A 22,750-nucleotide genomic window follows, 5' to 3' on the forward strand; every position below is an offset into this window, starting at 1 on the left:
AACATGGTTTAAATGAAGTAGCTCAACCTACCTGAACCCAATTTTGTTGTCTTGAAATCACACTTTTAAGTACAAGGCGAGCATTTTACATTCATGCAATACAATCCAACTACAATGGCTCACCCCTTCAACAGATGTATTCACTAAAAAATCAAAACAAACAAACAAGCAAACAAACAAAGATGGGAGAAGGGGATGAAATGAAGCATCCCGTTTCATCACAACCTTTCATGTGACATCTATATCAATTCATACATAACAAAATAGCAAGAAAATGACCAGTGACTATAATAAACATGAAGAATGATTAGAAAGTGACAGCAACATTCTGATATCGAATTAAGTTCCAATGTCAAAGTGTCAACAAACACTCTTGCTCTTTTTCCCCTCGCTCTCTACTTTGTTTGTGTCGCTGTGTGTGAGAAACGTCTAATTGTCACTATAGGCCAAAGTGGACGACAGACTAGTCTCCCTTCCAGACCCCATACTTACTTCCATGCCTCTGAGGATGTGTTGACGGCCGCCGTGTGTTCCTTCATCTGGTCATCCAGTGCCCCCATCTGGTCCTTGATCGACTGGAGGCAGGACTGGATGGCATACAGCGGTCTGCATGGGAGGAGAGCAAAAGATGATTAAATACTGTTCATTTTCATCACTTCAAGTGAAAACATAGTTCTTGTAAAGGTTTGAGAACCCGTTTTGCACCATTTCATATTTGCTTTCAGTATATCAAAAGAGTCTACCAAGAAACTTACTTGGCTGACGTGATTTGCCGGGATGATGAGTTGTTTTGGAGTATTTTGAGATCAGTATACTGACTTTTATTCCAGAAAGATCCAGGCTAACTCGGTCTTGGGGACAACTCAGCCCTATTTCAGACAATTAACACGCAATTGATCGCCACATTTTATACATAGGCGCATGCTCATTTTGTATGTGCACCCAAAGAGGTTCTTTGGGCGCGCATACATGTTGTGTACAACACTGTATAATCCAGAGGGACAAATCGGCCCCGCCGTCAAAGCTAGGCCAAGTTGTCCCTGAGTACGGGTTAGCCTGACCCCGTTCTGAGATTGAGACTCTGGCAAACCTTTTTGGTTAATATTTTGCATTTTCATCGTTACCCAACGAATATCTTGTTATTACAGCGTTATTCCACACATTTCTTAGGCATATGTGTACATTTTGGAGCAAAATTTGACAATTCTGCAGGCATACCAGAACTATATTTTACCTTTCAGGTTTCATGACAACGTATAATTACCACAAGGTTCCACAATTATTTCATAGTCTTCTCTCAGTTTACTTTGTTTTGCTCATGAAACCTTATTCTCTGTCACCAAAGAAAGTGAAATGTCTAACGCTCTTTAAAAACAAAAAACAACAACAATAACAACAAAAAAAACCCTGAATTGAATTGAAAAGAAAGGCTAAAACTACTTAGATGACCAGACTAGTACTCTTGGGTGTACATACATCCAATGTTTAAAAAACAGATCTGAGTTTGGCCGAAAGAAGTTTGTTACTGCTAGAATGTCTTCTCCATATTGGGCCGCCCACATGAGCCTGATGTGCAAGCATTTTCTAAAGTGTTGCAGGTATTCCAAAATGTATCCCAAGTCAGTCAAATTTTGCACACAGTCAACATAAACTCATTAATTATAAAGAAACTGGCACTGCATGTCTTGTGGAACATGCCATATATACAGCATTATTTAAAAACACCAAATTATTTCAGAAACCTGACATGAAGCTGAGGACTTGCTCACATATAATCAATAGCACTGAATTTGCATTCATAGACAAAGTATGAATAGCGACGATGTAATCATTTCATCCAAAACTAATCCATGCAGGACAAGAAACAAAAATGGAAACAGATATAAAGAATCACTACAACAGACTAAATCTCACTGAAATAAGTGCAAAGATTCTACCTGCTGTGACTGGCCGACACTCCTTCCACTTCATCGCTGTTGAGAAGCGATTCAACGTCGTACGCGATCTCAGGGACCACAATATCCTCTGCCAGACCCTTCCCTTCCCCTTGGGTGGGTCCCCCCGCCCCAGGGGATTGCTTCCCCAGGGTGGAGGCCACCCTATTCTTGGACTTCAGCTTAGCCTTCAAGAGCTGGCACAAGAAAGAGAGAAAAAAAAAATCATTAAAACACGTAAATGTGAAGATGTTGGTCGTAAGATTGTATACTTGCTATGCAAACAGACACATTTAGAGTGCCTGTTTATGACTAATTAGTCAAAAATCAGGTAAAAAATATAATATTACACAACTATGAAGATGAAATACTGACAATGAATACATCACTATGCTAACAGCCATCTATCCATCTTATAGTATTTGAGTTGAATTGAACTGAATAATATTTTGTTTCTTTTTTTTTTCACAGCTACTAAGGATGTAAGGAATGCTTTTAAATACTCATGAAATAGTGCAATCCACATGGCAATCCAAATTTTACAACTGAGCAAATCTTTTCCCACCAAAATGCCTACTTCTGGCAGTGTGACAGTGCTATACTTCACACACATGTGCACTTATCTTTTCCATCCAAATGCCTTATTTTGGCATTGTGATTAGTGCTATAATTCACACACTTAAATGCACAAATTCATGGCAGTCACATGGCAACCAAACGCATTCATGCAGCGCCAAATTATCACAATGACTCCCAGTGGACTGACTATACGTCATTGCCATAATTATGGCAGTGTTGCAAAGACCAGATTAACTCATTGATAACCAACAGGAACCATATTGTGTTATTACCACAGTGTAACAGCAACACTGCCTATTTAACCCTTTATGTAGCAATGAGTCAAATGTGTACAAATTTGATCATGAACCTATGGACAAGAAATAAATGTGGCATGCACAGGGTTAAAGGTTTCATGGAAGGGTTAAACTGACCTTGTTCTGTTGAAGGGTCGCCTGCAGGGCAGACTTAAGCTGGCTCAGTTTGGCCTGGTAGGCAAATTTCTCCTTCCTTGTCGACGCCAGCTCTCGCTTTAGTCCTTCCAACTCTTGGTTTGTCATCTGACAATACAACAATTCACTTATATAAGGGACTCATTTTTCGGTGGTTGTCTTTACTATCTATACAGATACACAAGAGGCCAGTTTCTAGCAGCATAATATTTTGTCATCTGACGAAACCAAAGTGCAGTTGAAAAAAGGGACCATTTCTTTATTCTTTTTCCTTTCTTAGACACAAAAATGAACAATCTCTGGCAAAATAATCTTAAAGATGTAACATGTATCTATATGTATGCACAGTACATACCCCAATCTTATCATGCAAGTCATTTGTTTTGTTTTAATTTGTTAACTGATCTCACACGGAATGAAAATGACTTGCACTACACACACAAACATGATAATTATGACAATTGTGAATGCAAGTGGTCTTAACCCATTGAGGATGAACAGATTTTGTTATAACACACGTTTCCCGTAAAACACCTGCCAGAGTATACTTGGTACTAGTCTTCAACACGTTAACTTGCAGGAATCTGTAAAAATTACCATGCTTATGGCATTGTGAAGTGTTGAGAATGCAAGGGTTAAATCCCAGAGTGGAGATGTATAGCCTTGTATGCATGCTAGTACACTTGTACTCACCTGCAGGCTGGACTTAACTCCTTCCAGTTCTATCTGCTGTCTCTTCTCGGCCAGGTCCAGCTGTTCTCGCAGTGACTCTGCCTCCCTTGCCTTCTGCTCACTCTGCCAGGCCAGCGTCTGCAAATATTTGACCAAGAGAAAATGGTGTCATTTAACAATACCCTCGCACACAAACCGTGTTCTGCTGTTACAGACTAAAAGTCACATCTATCTGGAACTCAGCCCTCCCTTCATCTAGACCTCACCCAAACTTATCTAGACCTCTACTCTACCTTCATCCAAACTTCCACCCTACCTTCCTCTCGACTTCAACCCTGCCTTCAGCTGGACTCTAACCTCATCTTCATATAGACCTCAACTCTACCTTCATCTGAAGCTCAACCATATTTCATCTAGACCTCTATCCTCTATCCTAACTTCATCCTGACCTCCACCCTACCTTCATCAATGTCTCTACACCATCTTAATCCACACCTAAACTCTACCATCATTTGGACCTTTATCACACCTTCATCTGGACCGCTAGCCTACCTTCATCTGGGCCTTAAGACTACCTTTATCTAGACCTCAATCCTACTTCCATCCAAACTTCAACCCTACCTTCATACAGACCTCAACAATATTTTCACCTGGACCTCAACCCTACAGTGTACTTCATCTAGACCTCTACCCTAACTCCATCCAGAACTTATTCTGCATTCATCCAGATCTTAACGGTACCATCATTTGGATCTCTACCGTACCTTCATCTGATCTTCAACCCTACTTCATCTAGACCTCTTTCCTAACTTTTAATCCAGAACTCTACTCTGTCTTCATCCAGATCTCAACTCTACTATCATTTGGACCTTTATTGTACCTTCATTGGGACCTGAAGCCTACCTTCACCTAGGCCTTTATGGTACCTTCATCCAGACCTCAACCCTACCTTTATCTGGACCTATCCCATCTTCATCCCAGACCTCTATTGTACCTTCATTGGGACCTGAAGCCTACCTTCATCTGGTCCTCCAGGACTGGACTTTGGGCATCTTTGTCCTGCAGGTGCCTCTTGAGTCTTTCCATGTGGGCCTTGCTGGCCTCCAGCTCTCGCTTCATTGCCTCAAGTGCTTCCTTCTGGTCCACCTCATTCTACACAGTACATAAAATATATATACATGACTACATAATTTTGTGCAACCACTCTGAATAATGTCTCTTGCCCCTATCACACAACCATCATTAACTTTGAGAATTTTTGTAGTCAAAAGTAACTTTCCAATTAATTACAGCCCTTCCCCGAGACAGAAAACTGACGTGCCATAAAACCCTCATACATCACATCTTTAAAATATATTACAAAGCAAGTGCGTGTGTTGTGCGATTCTAATAAACAATTTGCCAACTTGTGATGACTTTATCATTACAGTTGGTCCGGATTTCTTACACCCGACAAAAAAGACACTTTCACTCCACTGCACAAAATATGATTTAATACCTGTTGTAATCTCCCCAGTTCTGCGCTGAGTGTCTGAACTTGGCTGTCTTTCCTCTGCATGCCACCTTTGACCTCGTCCACCTCCATCCCAGCGGACTGCAGCTCCTGACGCAACCTGCTCGTCTCTCCTTTCTCATTGGCCAGCTGCAGAAGGTGAACATCGGATATAGATATATTATATACAACAGCACATACATGTATATCATATCACTACAATTACCCTCTGGCTAATTGCTGGTTAGTGATAAGGTTAGAGTACAGACTAGGGTTAGGGTCAGGGGAAGGGTCTGGGGTAATTGCCCAGGGGGTAATTACCCTAGACCCATGTATGTAACAGCATCTTGCACAAGCAGGATTCTATATCAGGGTACAAACTTCACATCACATATTACAGATGCTTTGGTTCTTTTTTAATGTGTCATTGTGTGTATCTTCAGCTTCTTCTTTTTTTTTAGATAAGAAAAATGATGCACTGTTGGTACTAATGAATGAAAGATTTTTGGAACAGTAGAATCAACTCCAATTATGTCAAACAAAATGATAAAGGGACACACTTTGTCAATACACATTTGTGAATCATTGCAATTGTAGTAACCTCGAAACATTTCAGATTTTGTTTAAAATGCAAGATCACCTGGAGAACACACATAGCAACGCTATGCCATGGCCATAAAGCCAGCTGTATTACAACAAAATAGCAATTTGTGCACACTACACGCACATAAAGCAGAGTTATAATCTCACAGAGATGTTCTATAAGAATTAGAGACTTGATGTTTATCAGACATACAGAATTACATCAATGGAAACAAAACTACCAATACTGATTTGAATCCACACAAATGTGAAGGAAAGAAAGAACAAGACAAGTCCAAATTTCCAGGACCAGCACGTGACTTGGCCAACCAAAACAGTCAGTCCCTCACCTGCGTTTTGACGTCGGCGGACGCCTGCCTCTCCTTCTCCAGGGCAGCCCCCAACTCGTGGACGAGCCTCTGGAGGCGGTGGTTCTCGTCCGCTCTGTCCTGGGCACTGCTGGTCAGCTGGCTGGAGAGCTCGGCCACCGCCGACTCCCGCTGAGCGAGGGCGCTTTCAAGCATGCCCGTGTGTTGTTTGAGAGCCGTGTGACTCTGATGCACACCTGATAAAAGGAAATATTCACCAGTTTCTTTACTCAAAGATGTGTGCAGTTGTGCAGCTTTACCACGAGTCCATTCACTGGGACTCTGCCATACAGCTGTTCACTGTCATACATTTTATAGAGGCTAATGTGACTTCTCGTGGTTTCTGGAGGTTTAAATAAGGAAAAGAGCTAGAAAGGCAATCCTCCTGGTATCCTATGTCTGTACTAGAAACAACTGAATTCAACAAGAGTTACATTCATACCAAGGTTTTAAGGTATCTAAGCTGTGATTCAATTTAAGCCATGATAGAAAAGTGTCCAAATCTAGATCATCATCTACATCAGTAGTGAAAGTTGTAACTAGTAGTAATCAGTATCTGGCAGTACAAGTTGTAACTGTCCTTGGGTTAGCTGGCCTGAAATTTTTACTTTTTTTTAAAGAAGAAGACCAAAAAAAAAATCACCCACCTGCCAGCCTGCCTCTTTCCCTCTCAAGGTCCAGGGCCAAGGTTCGGTTGCGCTGCTCTTTCCTCTTCTGCTGCTCCAATATCTTTTTTAGGTCCTTTGAAAGGTGTCAAAATGTTTTGCTCATGAGGTAAAGGAGTAACAGTACCGTTGGCTCAAGAAACAGAAAAGCTGAAGTGATTTTTGGACCACAATGAGAGAATTTGTCAATTACAGCTACTACAACCACTACACATGCACACATACGAAACAAAACAAAACAGACAAAGTGGCCCATCAAACATTTTTTTTTTAATGAAAAAATTCTCCTTTTCTTCTCCATCCCCTATAAAAAACAACAACAAGCAAACAAGCAAACAAGCAGACAGACAGACAGACAGACAGACAAAGGTGAGCTGCCTAACTAAATTATACAAATAAGAAAACAAAATGACTGTGAGGGCATACTTCATATCTGTTCATAACAAAAGGAACAGATTTCGCCCTTTCTGAGCTCTAAATATGAACCTCTCAAATATTATACCTGAAAACTCTCACCCCTAAGACTGGCAATATCAGTATAATGAGTAAAGGACATCTCTTCACTACTCTATATTTCCACATACACACATATACGACAAACCTTGCCAATAACATGTCAACAATACTGCTTCCAGTCAACTTGATGGACAAACGAAAATGGCTGAAGCTACAACATAGATATCAGATAGATTATGGAAGGAATAATAACAATAATAGCAATAACTGTCATCATCTTTATCATAATAACAACAGCACCACCACCTTCATTTGTGATATAATTAAACCGACTTATACAATGAAGTCTTTGAATGTCACATCTCTGAGAGCTACCCAATTAGAATCTCTCCACGGTCTTATCAGGACACAAACCCCATAAGCATCGAGTTGTGACACATACCTGTAATTCTGCCTCCAGTTCCCCAATCCTCCTCCTGTAGGCCTCGGTGTCCTCCTCCATGTTCCTCCTCAGATGCTGGACGTCGTTCTCCAGTCGGCCCTTCACGGATCGCAGGGAGTTGGCCTCTTGCTTCACAGCCTTCAGTGGGGACACAAACAGAGCGGCTTGATGAGAGGCTAGTATTACATAGCTCTCTTGGCATTTGTTCTTGTTTTTTTTCTTCAACATTCTCAAAGGAAACCAAAGCCCAAATATAAATCTGGATTGAGTGATTATCAATATAAAGAAAATTCAACATATTTTCACTTTTCTATCATAATGACAGAGCACTGGCTTACGTCCGTCAAAAAGTGGGGAAAAACTATTACCCTTAACCTGTTAAAGATGAGTACCAAATATTCTCGGACAAGTGTCTATGGGAAATGCGTGTTGTAGCAAAATCAGCCTATCCTCAACGGGTTATCAGTAACAAGCAGATGGAATGAGTACTTTTCATTAAAAATGAAATTTTGCGGAATTCTCCTTACATTTTCTCTATATTGTCCAAAGTGACATCATGAACTTCAGTGTAGTCTTTTTATCCAAGCACGACGACATCAAAACTGTAACGATTCATAACTTTTGCATTGATTGTCCGATTTCCCTCAAATTTTCACTGATGTGTTCTACTAATATTGCTACTTTCACTCAATCCACACCTATATTTGGGCTTTGTTTTCATTTAAGAGACAACTGTTTTAAAATGTATTTAACATATTTCACCCTGCTGCCCGATTTTAGTTAAAGTTCAACTAAAAGAGGGCATTGCAATTTTCTTGCAACACCTCTGGAAACCGTCTCAAATTTCTACTTGACCTGTCCATATCATGGTAAAATAGATTGCATATTTATGAAAACTACCATAAACCAAGTAGAACATCACTCATTACAGTACAAATATGAACAATGTATATTTTCTAGATGGATTTACTAAATATTGGCAGCAATGTTGCATTCAACTTCAAAAAGTTGCTGGCAATGGTGATTACAGTTGTGCCTGCCACAAATCTTTTACAATTTCATTACAAAACTAATGATGTCTGTCCACAAATAAAGTTTGAGTGATTTTTTTTTATTGGGATGCTGCTTCTTAGCTAAGAAAACACACCTGCAATTCCCCAAACAGCCTTTCCTGTTCATCTTTGCTCATTTGGGCTGCAGCAGCCGTCTTTTCTATGAGTTCTTTTTCCACATGGTTCTTGGCAACTGAAGCGTCCTCGAGTTGTCTGGTCAGGGCTGCTATGTTGGCCTCGTACTGCCGTTCCTTTTCCTTCAGCTCTTTTTGGGTGCTGCTGAGGTCTGAGCCGAGCCTCAGGACGTTGGCCCTCTGCTCCGCGAGCTCCCTGTGCATGGAGCTCTGTGAGTCGGCTACCCTCTGGCGCAGCGCTGCGTTCTCGTCCATCAGGCCCGTCAGCTGCTTCTGGTCCTCGGACAGCGACTCTAGCTGACCGTGGAGGTTGGCGTTCTCGGCCAGGGCGCCCTGGAGCTGCTGTTCCAGCATCTGGAAGCCCTCCCTGGCCTTGGCGAGTTCCGTCTGGAGCCCTGTGTTGGCCTGCTGGGCGCTGTCCTGTGAGCTGCGAGCCGTCTGTGCGTCCCTCTTCAGGGCATTGATCTCTGCCTCCAGCTGCTCCTTGTAGCTGACGAGCTCCTCAATGAGGCCGTCCTTGTTGCCGATGGCGGCGATGGAGGCCTCAAGGTTTCGTTGCTGCGCGTCCACCTGCTTCTTCGCTGTCTTTAGTTGTTCCTTCAGCTGCTGCCCCTCCATCTGCGTCTCCTCAAGCTGCGCCGTCTTCGCGCCCAGCTCATGCCGCATCTGCTTGAAGCCCGCCTCCACCCTACCGAGGTCGCCACGCAGCTTCTGCAGGGACTCGTCGAACGTGCGCTTCTCCTCGTTGGCGCTGGCCAGGGCAGCCTCCAGGGCGGCCCTGTCCGACCGGAGCTGGCGCACTTCCTCATCCTGGCCGGTCGATTTGCCCTGCTCCTCACGTAGCTTCTCCTCCACATTATTGCACTTGACCTGCAAGGCTTCCATTTCAGTATCTCTGGCCTTCAGAGCTTCCTGTAACAAAAACACATAATAATAATTTGATACCCTTATAGCCCCATCTTTGCCCTTTCACATGAATAAATACTGGTTGCATGTTGTTCTCCATGGACATATCTACATTCTTTACCTTTCTTCTTGTGTGCAAGAATTGTGTGCAATACGTAATTCTACCAGAATGTGGAAGTTTATTATCTATATGCATTAATTATCTACCCATCTACCTCCTCTATTAGAGCTGCAATATCAATGCAACACCTTGTCATTCTCACAATAAATCTTCAAGTCAAACATATCATACACAAGACTTCTCTGCAGCTTTGATTTTTTTTAGAATGACCATCTCACCTCTGCGAGGGCGAGTCCTTTGACAAGTTCTCTCTTCTCCTTCTCCAGGCCAACGAGGGCAGCATGCTTGGCTTCAAGCTCCTGCCGCGCCACCTCCAGCTGCCTCTCCAGCTCAGAGGCAGACGCCACCAGACCAGCAAGTCTGGATGGATAAAGAGAGAAACCCCCTTTGATTACACTGAATTCACCCCAAACATGCATGTGTTGTTACGACTCTGGCATAAGATTCCTCAATTTAATTTAATAATTGCATTGTGTGAACTAGGAAAACACTGAAACAGAGGCACTCAAAGAACTGTTATTCCATCCACAGTTTTCCTAGCTATACTGGGACAGCAAAATATACACAATCTGGCCAGATTGTAAAGCTTTGTTTGTGAGATATTTTGGCAAAGTCATATGTCCAATGTAATGCGACTACCTGGTACTGTTTTCTAACAAGCCTGCCATTTTTTCTTTCTGATCTTCTTAGACACAATCATGGCAGAATACTGCCACGGTGAAAGTTAGACAGGCAGTATCATCCCTTCATTTGCATGTTTTTAGCATCACTAAATTTTCAGAGAAGCAACACCCTTAGTCTTAGGTGACATATGCTTTGAGGAAGCCATAGTTTGGGGGGATATTAGAAAATGTCACCCTCCCTGGAAACATACTTTTGATTCATGCAATGTTTACAGCTCAGGCAATATATCATTAGTAAAAGAGGGCAATAATTCATAAACTTGCCTAACTGATGTTCTGCTTTCTCAGTGGACTATACACTGTATAAGAAGGATATTTTGAGAGTATCATATTTTAACAAATGTAAGCAGAAGGAAACTGACCAGAAATGAATATAATCTATAAGTGGAAAAATGAGCACAGATTCAATTTCTTTGCTCATTTTTCCAGTACACGTATAATATTTTGTGAACTGGGATTTGCAAGACAATTTCATGAGGATTGAATGTGACATCAAGAACCATAGTGATGGAATGAAAATTAGTATCATCTCTTTTCAGGAGAAATCTTGGTGATTTCCCAGCTTGGATTCTGAAATTCAGTACATTTTAGTTACAGCTGGCAATACTTTCACATGTTGTTAATTTGTAGATTAACCCCCAAAATGAACCATGTTAATAGTGAGCACATACGCATTTCAAGGCTGGTCAATATTTTATCATATTTGACTTTACCACACCTGTACTTTTCCTCCTCTATCTGGTCCATCTGCTCGAAGACGGCCTGTTGGACGGCCGTCTTCTCCCGCTGCATGGCCGAGAAGGTGGCCTCCCGCGTCACGATGTCGGCCTCGATGGTCTCCAGGTGCTTGGCGATCTGCTCCTTCTCCTGCAGGGCCTGCTGCCGGGAATCCGTCAGCTGCTGCTTGATCTGTCGGCCAGAGGAAAAGAAGGGAGGGTGAGAGATAGGAGGGATGTTAGATACATCTTGCTATTGATGAAAACTGGAAAGGGAGCGGAACGGCGTTCAGCAATAGCTGCAAACAGCTAGACAATTTACAGCTGCAAGAAGTACAAATAAGAGCTTGTTGTCAATTGCTGCTTAATAAACATAGTACAGGTGGAACAAGACAAGGAAGGGGAGAGCCTAGGAGAGTGGGGAAAGGGGATATATTGGACTCATCATCCATTTTATCAATTGAGCCAAGTGCATGTTGCATGACATTGTCACTACCTGAGTGTGTGCCAAATGAAATCTCAACTAACATGATGTTTAAACTGTGCATTACTCGTTTTAAAAAAATGGGTCCATGACTATTTTTCATTTACCTTTACTCGTGAATGCCCGTCAGTTACATGTAGAACTTGCTCAAGAGCTAAATACACTGAACAAGAACTTAAAAATTGTTTACACTACCAAACTGATTGAGTGAGTGCTGCTGATATACATTATGACGTCAGTGAGAGAGCATTATGATTTGCCGTTGTGCACTTTTTGCATTACCGTGCATCAGCGTAATGATAAAGTGTGCACAAGTGACTCATTCCAATACTTCTGATTGGCTACATGCTTGAACCCACTTTAAAATAACTCAAACAAGCCAGTACTTGGTCACATGATCAAAACTCACCTTTGTATTTTCAGTCTTCAGGGTTTCAATGGAGGACGCCTGGGAAGCAGCCTTCGTCTGAGAGGCCAGCAGCTCTGACTGCAGTTGGTTCCTCACGTCCTGGGCGAAGCCGAGCTGTTCCTGGAACCAGTCCCTGGCCTTGGTGAGGGACTCCACATCCGTCTGGAGCGAGGACAGGGCCGAAGCAGACAGGGTCTGGTCCGTCTTGGCTTCTTGCACCTGACAATTACATTTTTTAGAAAAAAACAAACAGTCAAATTGGCATTAAAAATCACATAGCTCACATTGCGATGCATCTTTTTTGTGTCCACTTGTGGAAATGTACAATTTCAAAGGAACTCATCTTTAATTGCAGTTTTGACAAGTCTAAAAAAAGTATCTTTAAGTCTGGATAAACAATGGGTGTAGTTAATCCATACAGGTTTGCTGAAATACCCAAGATTACTTTCTAATAGGTTCATCAAAATGCAGTACAATCTGTACATGAAAGGCAGAACGGAGCATCGAAGAGACAATGTCACAGTCTTTTGTTATAGCTTGGGATTGAACCAGGTGCTAGCATGGTTAGCAACAATGGTGTTCATGGGTTCACAGACATTCAGGCCAGGTAAGGTTGTGAAACCCAGTTTCCATGGTGATGTATGGCTATGATATCACATTTCAGTACTCTATGGACCAGGGCCTCATTTCATAAAAAAGGTTGATACGATAGCAATTCTGGCTGGAATAGCAATTGTCATGGAAACAAGAATCCAGCTTCCTAAATGGCTGTTAGATTGGAAGATTCCAGCAAGAGCTGCTATCCTAACATCTTTTATGAAACGGTGTCCTGATTTGGCAGTAATCTATCTGCCATAGCAAGCTAGAAGGTATGGGCAAGCATGAAGATTCGACCATATGATGTTAATCTCTTCACCTGTTCCTGCATGGCACTCATCTTCTCCTCCAGGAGGGAGATGGTGGTCTCCTTGCCGACGATCTCCCCCCGCACCTCCTCCAGCCTGGCCTGCAGCCGCTGGTTGGCCAGCTCTGAGGAGTGCAGCTCCCGGTGCAGGGCGTCCAGCTCCGCCTCCTTGGCCTCCAGCCCCCCTTGCAGCTTGGCCAGGGCCTCCTCCAGCTGGGTACGGTGCCGCTTCAGGGAGGCGATGTCCGCCTCCAGGGCCGACCGGTTCTGGGCGGAGCCCCCGTCCCCGCCCGAGCCCTGGGCCTGGATGGATTGAGAGTAACAACATTTATTCTTCATTATACAACACCTTAGAATGATGTCGAATTGTGATTGGCCAAGAACATGTCACATGACATTCAATAGAAAATACCTATCAAACTCATTGAGAGTGACAGCCATGCAATACGCCCCTGGCATGGGCCTATTGCACGGCCCGAAGGTACTATAGCACGGCTTCGCAGGGGGCTACTAATGCAAGGCTGGCCGCTCACACTAGCAAAGCACCATAAAATGCGCCAGCAAACTACCTGCTGGCCGGCTGCGCTGCCAATAAGTCTCACAGACCAGGCGCGGCGGAGTACTGCAACGTTAACGTTAACGTGTACGCGCAGCTACTTTACCTAGCTAGTTGCATGTATTGCGGCCTTACCTACGGCTGTGTTTTACTTTTGACTCTGATCTGCTACGTGGACTACAGTGATCCCAAAATCAAGACTTCATTTCAAGTTGAGAAACCGTAATTTGATTACTTTTCTGTGTTTTTATACAAAATCATTTTCGGAAATAGACAAAGTCTAGACCTACTAGCGTTACTAGATCTACCGACATCTCAGATCGGCCTAACAGTCAGGCCTAACTCGATCTAACGTTAGTGTAGAATGGGTATAGACCCTGCAGAGTTTGTGATTCCTGTGACTGTGAGGTCGAATCATGACGAGTGTTTGAAAGCAGTACATTGGGTGGTTTACATTTCTCGGCCTAATTGTTACATTTATTTTTGGGCCTTCCTGAGTTGGCGGTCACTAATTTAGTACTGTGATTGTGGACAAGGTGTTGTATGAAACTAATAATTTATGATTTTGTTTGTGCATTGGGGCACGTAATATCGCACTCGGCGCGAGATTCGCCACTGGTCTATTCAATGCGGCGCTACTCACCTTGTTGAATAGACCAGTGGCTTATCTCGCGCCTCATGCGATATTCGTGCCCTAATGCACTCACAACTCATAAATTATTTGTATATTACACTCTGCTCAGATGTCACATCATACCACTAAAGCTGCCATGTTGTAGCTCACTACCTTTCCATGAAAGACACTTTTAGGACATCCCTAAAACATTTGAACTATCCTTTTTGAAGCAAAATGAGAATGTAAGGTTTCAACAACTAGCAGTGCTGTTTAATATCTTACAATAAAATGATATAATCATAACCCATTTTAGAATTCAATTGGGTAATACTGATCCACTGAATTGAGGAAAACTGAGATTTTCATGGAGTTTTCTGTGACACAGAATAATCACCAATATCACTATATACAACTGGAAGGTTTATGTCCATTTCTTACGCACACATGTATATGTCTGAATGGTTAATCCATAATGGTTAATCCGTAATATACCACCCATTGTAAGGTGCAACTACATGTAGATACAAAACCTGCACTATCATTCCACATTATAGTGTACAGAAACATCATTATTAATATCATTCTTGCCATTACCCCACGACACATCAATATCACCTACACATCAACAGTTTACCACATAAAAACTACATCATCTCATCTCTCTTTTTTTCTTTTATCATCATCATCCCAATCATCACTGGAACAATATCAAGCACTAGTCATCACTTCATTGTCATCACCACATATCCACCTTTTTCATTCTCTCTTCCACATATCCTCAAAAGAATCAAGATTAGCAGCAATTGTAATCATCTATACTCACTTTACGTTTTATAAATATCAAATAGTCATATTCACATAAACCAATGTCAGTGCTACTGTGCCACAAAAAGTCTTGCATCGGGGGGGGGGGGGGGGGGGGGATTTCATCAAGTGTTTTGTCAGTGATTTTCACAGACAAATTTGCTCTCAGCTGATCAGATACAAAAGGATTTCAGTCACTTAGAACAGTCATCAGTGACTGACAAGTTTCATGAAACGCTGCCCTGATGAGCTGAGTGTCTCATCCTCCATTACCACGGCAACCACTGACCTTGAGCTTGGCCTGGAGGATGGCCACCTGGCTCTGGAGCTGGGTGCGGGCCTGCAGGGCGGTCTCCGTCTCCGCCATCAGCATCTCCAGCTGCCCCTCCAGCTTGGCCTTCTCCCGCAGCACCGTCTGGAGGTCCTCCCCCTCCTCATCCTCATCCTCGGCAAACTGGTATCTGAAAGTGGGGGGGGGGGGGGAGTTGGAGTTTACACATTGGGATATGACTGGGGATACACTGCTGTGCTACTCATCTCAATTAAAATCTTGGTGGACAGTGGGAGAACTTGTATTGAGGGCAACTATTATACTACTACTACCACTAATAATAATAACAATGATGATGATGATAATAATAATGATAATAATGATGATGGTAATAATAATAATAATAATAATAGTGGCCTCTTATAAAGCACTGAAGTTCATCAAAAGTGACGCTCATGGCACTGTAACATAACTAGCTATGTTTTTTACCCGTTGAGGATGAGCTAATTTTGCTACTACACTCGTTCCCCATAGACACCTGCCCGAGTATGCTCGAAATTAAGTCTTCATCGGGATGAGGATCAAGACTAAATATCAGCATGAAATTACTCTTGGATGATCAATGTCAACAACGTGACACTGTAAAACCAGAAACATTTGCAGCACAAAACTTTTCTGAATTGGAACCTACGGTCTTCTTCGTGGCATGAAACTTCTGCGAATTGCTACTGGCATTCAATGCATTGAGTAGACAAACACTTTTGCACACATATTACTTTCATGAATCTTGGCTCCTCATGAATCCGCAAAAGTTTCATGCCTCCCCAAATTTTTGGTTTTACAGTATTAATGAAATTACTTGTTTCAGATGTTATATCATGCATAAAACATAATTCTGTTCAATGAAATGTCATGTTAACTTCATAAACAAAAATTTAAGTGTCCTTTTTTGTTGTTGTTGTTGTTTCACTGCATTCTTCTTCCTCCTTTTCTTTTTCCTCCATAATTTCTCGCTTACCTGGACTGATACGATGGCCTTGGCAGCTGTGTGGTTCTCAGCCGCCCCAGATCCACAGGCTTGGTGCTACTGCTTCTGCTCCCTAAGGCTGGACTGTAGCTAGCTGGAGCCGCAGACTGCTGGTGGACGCTCTCTGCAGCTGAAGCTGGGGCACTGAATTGTTGGGTGTCTCGCTGCGGGACAACTTCATCTACTCTCCCTGCTAAAAATAAAGAGAAAAGCAGCATCGGAATCACACTTAATGCTAAAGGTTTGCATCATGGGTGAAACCTCCTGAAGAGGTTAAGAGTTTTAGAGTAAGAATTTGTGTTGACGAAATGAGGAAGTCAAGAAGACTGTTACACTATAATCTGAGCCTGTTTATTGTTTTGTTTTGAGTTTCCCCTGTCCCAACCATTCTGTGCCTATAGATTGTCAACTTCATGACTAGTTGCATGATAAGAATTCTTCAATCTATCACTAACATCTTTTCAGTGATATTCAATGCCGCATTGTGCTTGAAAAACTTTCAGTGTGATCCGCCTCTACTCTAATGAAGATATTACCTACTAAGGAAAGTGAGTTCATTTACATCAGATCTGACGAGGCAAATTAATTTCCCCATAAGTAAAGGCTGCCAAATCCCAGATTATAAAGAGTATCGGGTAATCTGTTTCTTTACATGCAAAAGAGCAGAGACTAGCACATGGGCAAACATACCGACTGTGTTAACATGGTTGGGTGTTGAGGACAGGAGGGGCTCTGGTCTGGTCGCACGATTTGTTGGCGTGCCCATCTCACCGCTGGCACCGGGCACGAAATCCACTCCTGAATCCACGCTGTCGCTATGGAGATCTGCTTCCTGTGTGGCCCCGCCCTTGTGGGCTTCCTCTTGCTGATTGGCTGCCGGAGGGCTGGGGGAGGGCTTGTCGGCCGCTCTCCTCCCCCACGGAAACAGGGAGCCCAGGAAAGACCCAGATGAGGGCTCTGCTGGTGGTTGGTTTGGCAGAGTTGTGGGCCCATTGGAGGAGGAGGAAGAGGAGGAGGAGGAGGATGGGGTGGTTACGGGTGCAGATGAGGTCTGTGATTCTGGATTTGATGGTGGGTTTGGTTCTGGTGAGGGTCCTTGGTGTCCGTTTGATTGCGCAGACGTCTCTTCCGAGGGTAAGTTTGAGACGCTGTTCCCGCTGGGTGGGGTAGCATGCTGGAAATCCTGATCACTCCTGGCAACCTGATCAGCATCCGCCTTGTCACTCATCGACTCTGTGCAACACAGATAGAAAGCAGACAAAATATGCTGACATCACAATGGAATCTAAGAACTTGATACCGTACTGGGTATTAGTGATCTATCCTTCACAGAGTGACATGGGTCAGGACATTCCAAAACATATACCTCATACTTCCATGAATGGAAATTCAGGCAAGGGCACAGGGTTTAACAGCAAAGTGTCCAGTCAAGTAACTTGCCCGACGGTGAGTTTCAATTTCTTGCGGCTAGTGGGCAAGTGGGTCTATAGCCCCATGTGAGTTTCCATTTTGTCATTCCCTGTGCCCTAAAGGTGTCAATCAATTACAATCAATTACAATCAAAGAAGAATTCATTCATTGCAGATACCTATACAGTGGCGAATCCAGAGGGGGGCACACTGGGCGTGTCCCCCCTCTTTATTTTTGGTTAAAACAAAAGAAATAAGACCAAAAAAATGGGGGGGGGTGCTCACGCCCCTTCCCCCTTTAATTTTGCGAAGGTGCCTCCCCATTACGGAATTCCTAGATCGGCCCCTGCTATATTTTCCCCTCTCCTCTACTAAACACAGATTGCTTGTGAAATGCATAAATTTGCTGTATGTAACACACGTTCACTGTTAATCGGTTCAGAAGTCAGAGAAGTATTATTCTGAGGAAGAAAGCAAAATCCACCCTGTGACTGTCTCGTCATCAAGAAAGAAAAAAGCAATTTAAATGGCAGAGACTCCAACCCAAAGCACCTTCTGATCTGGAGATTCTCCCGCTAGAAACCCCTAGCAAACGGGAGACTCTGACAACTTGATGTGTGCGAAGCGCGAAGTTCCTAGGGTTCTAGATGCTCTCTTGTGCTATCTAAGCCCTAAGCCTGGCTAAGGCTTATTTTTTCAACACACGATAGAAATACCTGGTAAGTAAGGAATCCTTTCCAACGGGAGACAAAGAGCCAGGGTGGGAGAAATTAAATCTCAAACGGGAGAACGGGAGATTTTGCAAAAATGGGTTTTCGGCGGGAGATCTCCCGTCGAAGACGGGAGAGTTGGAGTCTCTGAAATGGATGTTGGAAACAGTGCAAAATGGTGAAAGGTAACTGGAGTAGGGGATTGGGAAGCACACATATTTCGTGCCTGTTATGTTACCATGTGTAAAACTCAACGAACCAGGTGTTGAGAATGTTATAAATGGGGTGAATGCACAGAAGCTGTACTGTACAAGTTGAAATTTTTGCCAACAGAAAGTCTCGTAAATTGCTACTTGTTAGACATTTTCATGTGTAGTTAATTTCACTGCTGTGAGGGTCTATAAATCATTACTTCACCTTCCAGAAAATAAATACAGAGTAACAAGCAACAATACTAGTACTGCATATTTCAACTTGGTGATTTCCCAAACATAAACTCATAGTGTGCTCTGCATTTGAAGTACCGTGTACTAGCATGTTGTACCCAAGAAATTGCTACGTAATGGGCCACACAGCAATCTAACTCAAAAGTAGTTACTAGTTGCGCACAGTCCAGCTTTGGCATGGCTTGATTTTGTAAAAATTACATATTTTCATGTATTGTTGTTTTCATGTGTTTTTCTTTTATTCACGCGTTGTTATTTTCCCTGTGCAAAGGAGACGTGTGAAATTCATGGAAACAAAACCATCACGAAAATTTCAGCTCTTACAATAGGCTCTACCTAGAGGAAGAGTAACCAACCTTCAGACTGCCTGGTAGTTGCTAAGGGTGGTACCCTATTGTTACTTTCTCCCACATGTCTCCTGTTGGCAGCCAGCTCCGTATCACTGGGCGGCTCTGTGTCGGTATCCGACATCAGCCTGGTTGTCATTGCACTTTTCCTCGCACTCTTCTTCCCCTTCTTCTTCTTTGGTTTTTGCTTTGTTTCAAGTCCCTCCATCTCCGCAATCCTGCCCCCCTTGGAAGAGGTAATGGCCTGGACCGGGCTCCGGAACAACGTGGGCTCCTTGTTGGGTTGGAGCACTTCATCTGGAGGGGGGACTTTGTATTTGTGGGCGATTGCGCTGCTAATGGCCAGCGTTGTGTTCTGTGCCAGTAACGATGTTGGCCTCTTTGTGACGGTCACCACTTTTCTGCCTTGCTGCTGTCCCTCTGGCTGGCTTGACGCTGTGCCTCCTGTCTCTGGAGTGCTGTGTTCCTCCTTCACTGCCTCTGCTGATGAAACAGCCTGTGGTAGATGGTCTCCTCCATTCACTGATGGAGGGGTGACCTGAGGTTCAATGTAGTCAGCTGGTATTTTGGAAGGAGTCTCATCAAGAGATGACATGGAGTGGTATTGCTGTGGAAAGAACCAAAATAAATTGAGAGTGCATTTATCACACAATCTATATACAGTATTTTACCTTCATGTGGTACTTGGACTTGATCTGAATGAGCAGGCAGGCCCTATCAAAAATATACCATTGTGAGAAACTGAGAACCTTTATGATGCTGTTATATGAGTGCAAATGCTTGTATCCTCCTGGCATATCAAACTAGGTTGTTTTGGATGGAAGAGTTGTTTACGCACAGAACATTCTACAAGCCAGCATCCTTCCTCCATCACAAGGCCTTCATGAAAATCAAGCTTCTGCTTTAACGATTCTTCATTATAAGATGGCGGTCTCCTGCATTTTGTTTCTAATAATTTGAATGAATAATCAACCATTTCCAATAGTTATGTAGGACTGCAATCTACGTATATATAATATAACACTTTATGATTGGTATATAATTATTTTCATTTTTTGTCTAATGTCTGGTTAATATTGAAAATTCATCATGTTGTATTTACTTTGTGAAAAATTCAGAAATCAAATCAAATCAAATAAAAAAATACTTGCATTAGCTTCTGGCTTTGCTCAACATGATAATGAGGACAACTTTTAAATGCTGATTATGATTGTAAACTGTAGCATGTGCAACTGACAGTCATCATTAAATTCTAACACAGTCATAACAATGACTTGATAAGTCACAACATTATGTGAGGTTCTCTCCAGCTCTCAATCTCATACAGCAACATTAACAACTCAATGCCACAGATTTAGCATCCATCTAGCTCCCAGACTCTGACGTGTAGAAAAGAGGAGTGTGAATATTATCTGTTGTATCACAAAAGCTAAGAGCTCTGACCATCATGCAGAACCCATTTCTGAACCCTTCCTTCTCAAGAGGACACATGGAACTAACACTTGATTATTTGCCTTCACAAGAGCTCTGTGTTTGATCTTAATTTGCACAAACCAACACTGCCGGTGCATTGAAGTGTTTGAACTTTGAGGAATTTGCACATGTGCATGTGCTTGGATCTTGGCTATGTGTCAAAAGATAATAAAAGACCATGTAACATGCAAAAACTTCTCTTTCACTATTAAAGGCAGCCGATCACCATCCCTAATGGTACGTAAACTCCGAACGACCGAAGTTTGATGCCAGACTCGGTGCTATATCCATAAACGTGTGGGACAATGCTGCCACTGAGACATGTGTGTGTGTGTGTGCATGTGTGTGTACGCATCATACACAAACATTGTCACCGCGAGCTGCGGTGATTGGAGTAGAGAGGCCAGAAGACGCGTGGCTCTTTTGGCCTCTCTTCATGCGCATGCGCACTGAGTGTGTGCGTCCATTCGGAAGCTCACGTGGCTCGCTCGGACAGCCATTTTGGGTTAGGAGATAAGCACAGAGAGCGCTCTTGTAGCCTACGCGTTTTGTTCGATGACCCATTGAGCCAGCGCTATTCTCATTCGGGGTCACTACATTTGATACAGAATGGGGGAGGCAGCGTGTTGCGTTCGTCTCCGTGCCGCACAAACCACTCGCCACGACTGAGTGCCTTTAAAAGCTTTATTTTCAGCAATTGACTGCAACAGCATTGTCTCCCATACAGGCATGCAAATACTTTGTGGTTATGATGACATCAATGCACTGTAGAATAACGCACCTTACACATCATATGTGCAATTTGTGACATTCTGCAATCACTTTATGATAATGCTGAACAGTAAGTTGCTTTTTTTAAAGGTCTTGTTTACCTTTGGGAACAGTGATTTAAAAAATGTTCAGGATATCACTTTTAATACATACGGATATGTCAGTTGTATCACAAAACATCCTACCATATCAAATTTTTGCAATAAAGCCTAAAATATAACGAGATATCGTTGTTTTTCTCATGAAACCATAACTGTAGACGGTTTAGTCTGGAAACACTTTTAATATGATTATTGTTTACATTTTGTATATTTAACAACACTAAACATCAATTATACTGGTTCAAATTTTTTACAATGATTGTTTCCATCCATAACTCACATTTCAGAACTATTTTAAAGCATGAATGCTGAGTTTTTGTTTCATCTGCAAATGGTAAATTATACCTTTAATATACATTATGTGACTTCATTTGGCCTGCGGAGTCAAATTCACCGCCTTATCTCTCAATATTAAAGGGAAGATAAACCCTAAGAGCAATGTGGATTGAGTGAAAGCAGCAACATTAGTAGAACGCATTACTGAAAGTTTGAAGAAAATCGGACAATCGATGCAGAAGTTATGAATTTTTAAAGTTTTGGCGTTGGAACTGCTGGATGAGGAGACTACTAGAAGTTATGACGTATGAGTGGACAACTATACAAAGAAAATATAAAGAAAATTCTACAAAAATCCATTTTTCATGAAAATTACAAATGCCATCAACTTGATACTGACATATGTTAAGGGTAGCAATTCTTCCCCCTGCTTTCTGAAAGCGGTCGGTCAAGTGCTCTTTCATAATGCTTGAAAAATGAATTTTTGTTGAATTTCCTTTATATTTCCTTTGACATGTGGTCCTCTCATACGTCATAGCCTCTAGTAGTCTCCTCATCCAGCGGTTCCAACACCAAAACTTAAAAAATTCATAACTTTTGTACCGATTGTCCGATTTTCCTCAAACTTTCACTGATGTGTTCTACTAATGTTGTTGCTACCACTCAATCCTTATTGCTCTTAGGCTTTATCTTCCCTTTAATACAGTACTCTCTGCATAATCGGGTAGGCTCAGGCAAAGCGTTTCTTACCCGATTAAGCGGAGTACCCGATTAACAGAAGAACACGTCTCATTCACATTTGACACACACAATGTGTATGTACATTCATTGTACACTGCACCGAACACCTACACTGTATGCTTAACACGCGTGCTTGCAAGGCACATCGTACATACCTTACACTTGCCCAGTC

The 22,750-nt window shown here is 42.5% G+C and overlaps 1 protein-coding gene across 1 annotated transcript in view; it reads right to left on the reverse strand.

Moving 5' to 3' along the window:
- Positions 1-349: 349 nt before the first annotated feature.
- Positions 350-22,750, reverse strand: part of LOC139729863 (uncharacterized) — a 36,862-nt gene continuing 14,461 nt past the window's right edge. The window contains exons 4-21 of the mRNA XM_071640786.1: positions 19,226-19,823; positions 16,995-17,537; positions 16,296-16,497; positions 15,296-15,467; positions 13,043-13,333; positions 12,127-12,345; positions 11,236-11,426; positions 10,053-10,194; positions 8,769-9,719; positions 7,622-7,759; positions 6,706-6,799; positions 6,041-6,255; positions 5,115-5,258; positions 4,634-4,768; positions 3,638-3,754; positions 2,927-3,052; positions 1,938-2,131; positions 350-606 (exon numbers count right to left, since the gene is read on the reverse strand). Coding sequence (XP_071496887.1) covers positions 489-606; positions 1,938-2,131; positions 2,927-3,052; positions 3,638-3,754; positions 4,634-4,768; positions 5,115-5,258; positions 6,041-6,255; positions 6,706-6,799; positions 7,622-7,759; positions 8,769-9,719; positions 10,053-10,194; positions 11,236-11,426; positions 12,127-12,345; positions 13,043-13,333; positions 15,296-15,467; positions 16,296-16,497; positions 16,995-17,537; positions 19,226-19,823 — 4,590 coding nt within the window. The 3' untranslated portion in view covers positions 350-488. The remainder of the gene's footprint in view (positions 607-1,937; positions 2,132-2,926; positions 3,053-3,637; positions 3,755-4,633; positions 4,769-5,114; positions 5,259-6,040; positions 6,256-6,705; positions 6,800-7,621; positions 7,760-8,768; positions 9,720-10,052; positions 10,195-11,235; positions 11,427-12,126; positions 12,346-13,042; positions 13,334-15,295; positions 15,468-16,295; positions 16,498-16,994; positions 17,538-19,225; positions 19,824-22,750) is intronic.

The sequence above is a fragment of the Diadema antillarum genome, unplaced genomic scaffold (assembly GCF_040938485.1).
Source record: "Diadema antillarum isolate AM-2024a unplaced genomic scaffold, OU_Dant_1.0 seq00000266_RagTag, whole genome shotgun sequence".
Taxonomy (NCBI): domain Eukaryota; kingdom Metazoa; phylum Echinodermata; class Echinoidea; order Diadematoida; family Diadematidae; genus Diadema; species Diadema antillarum.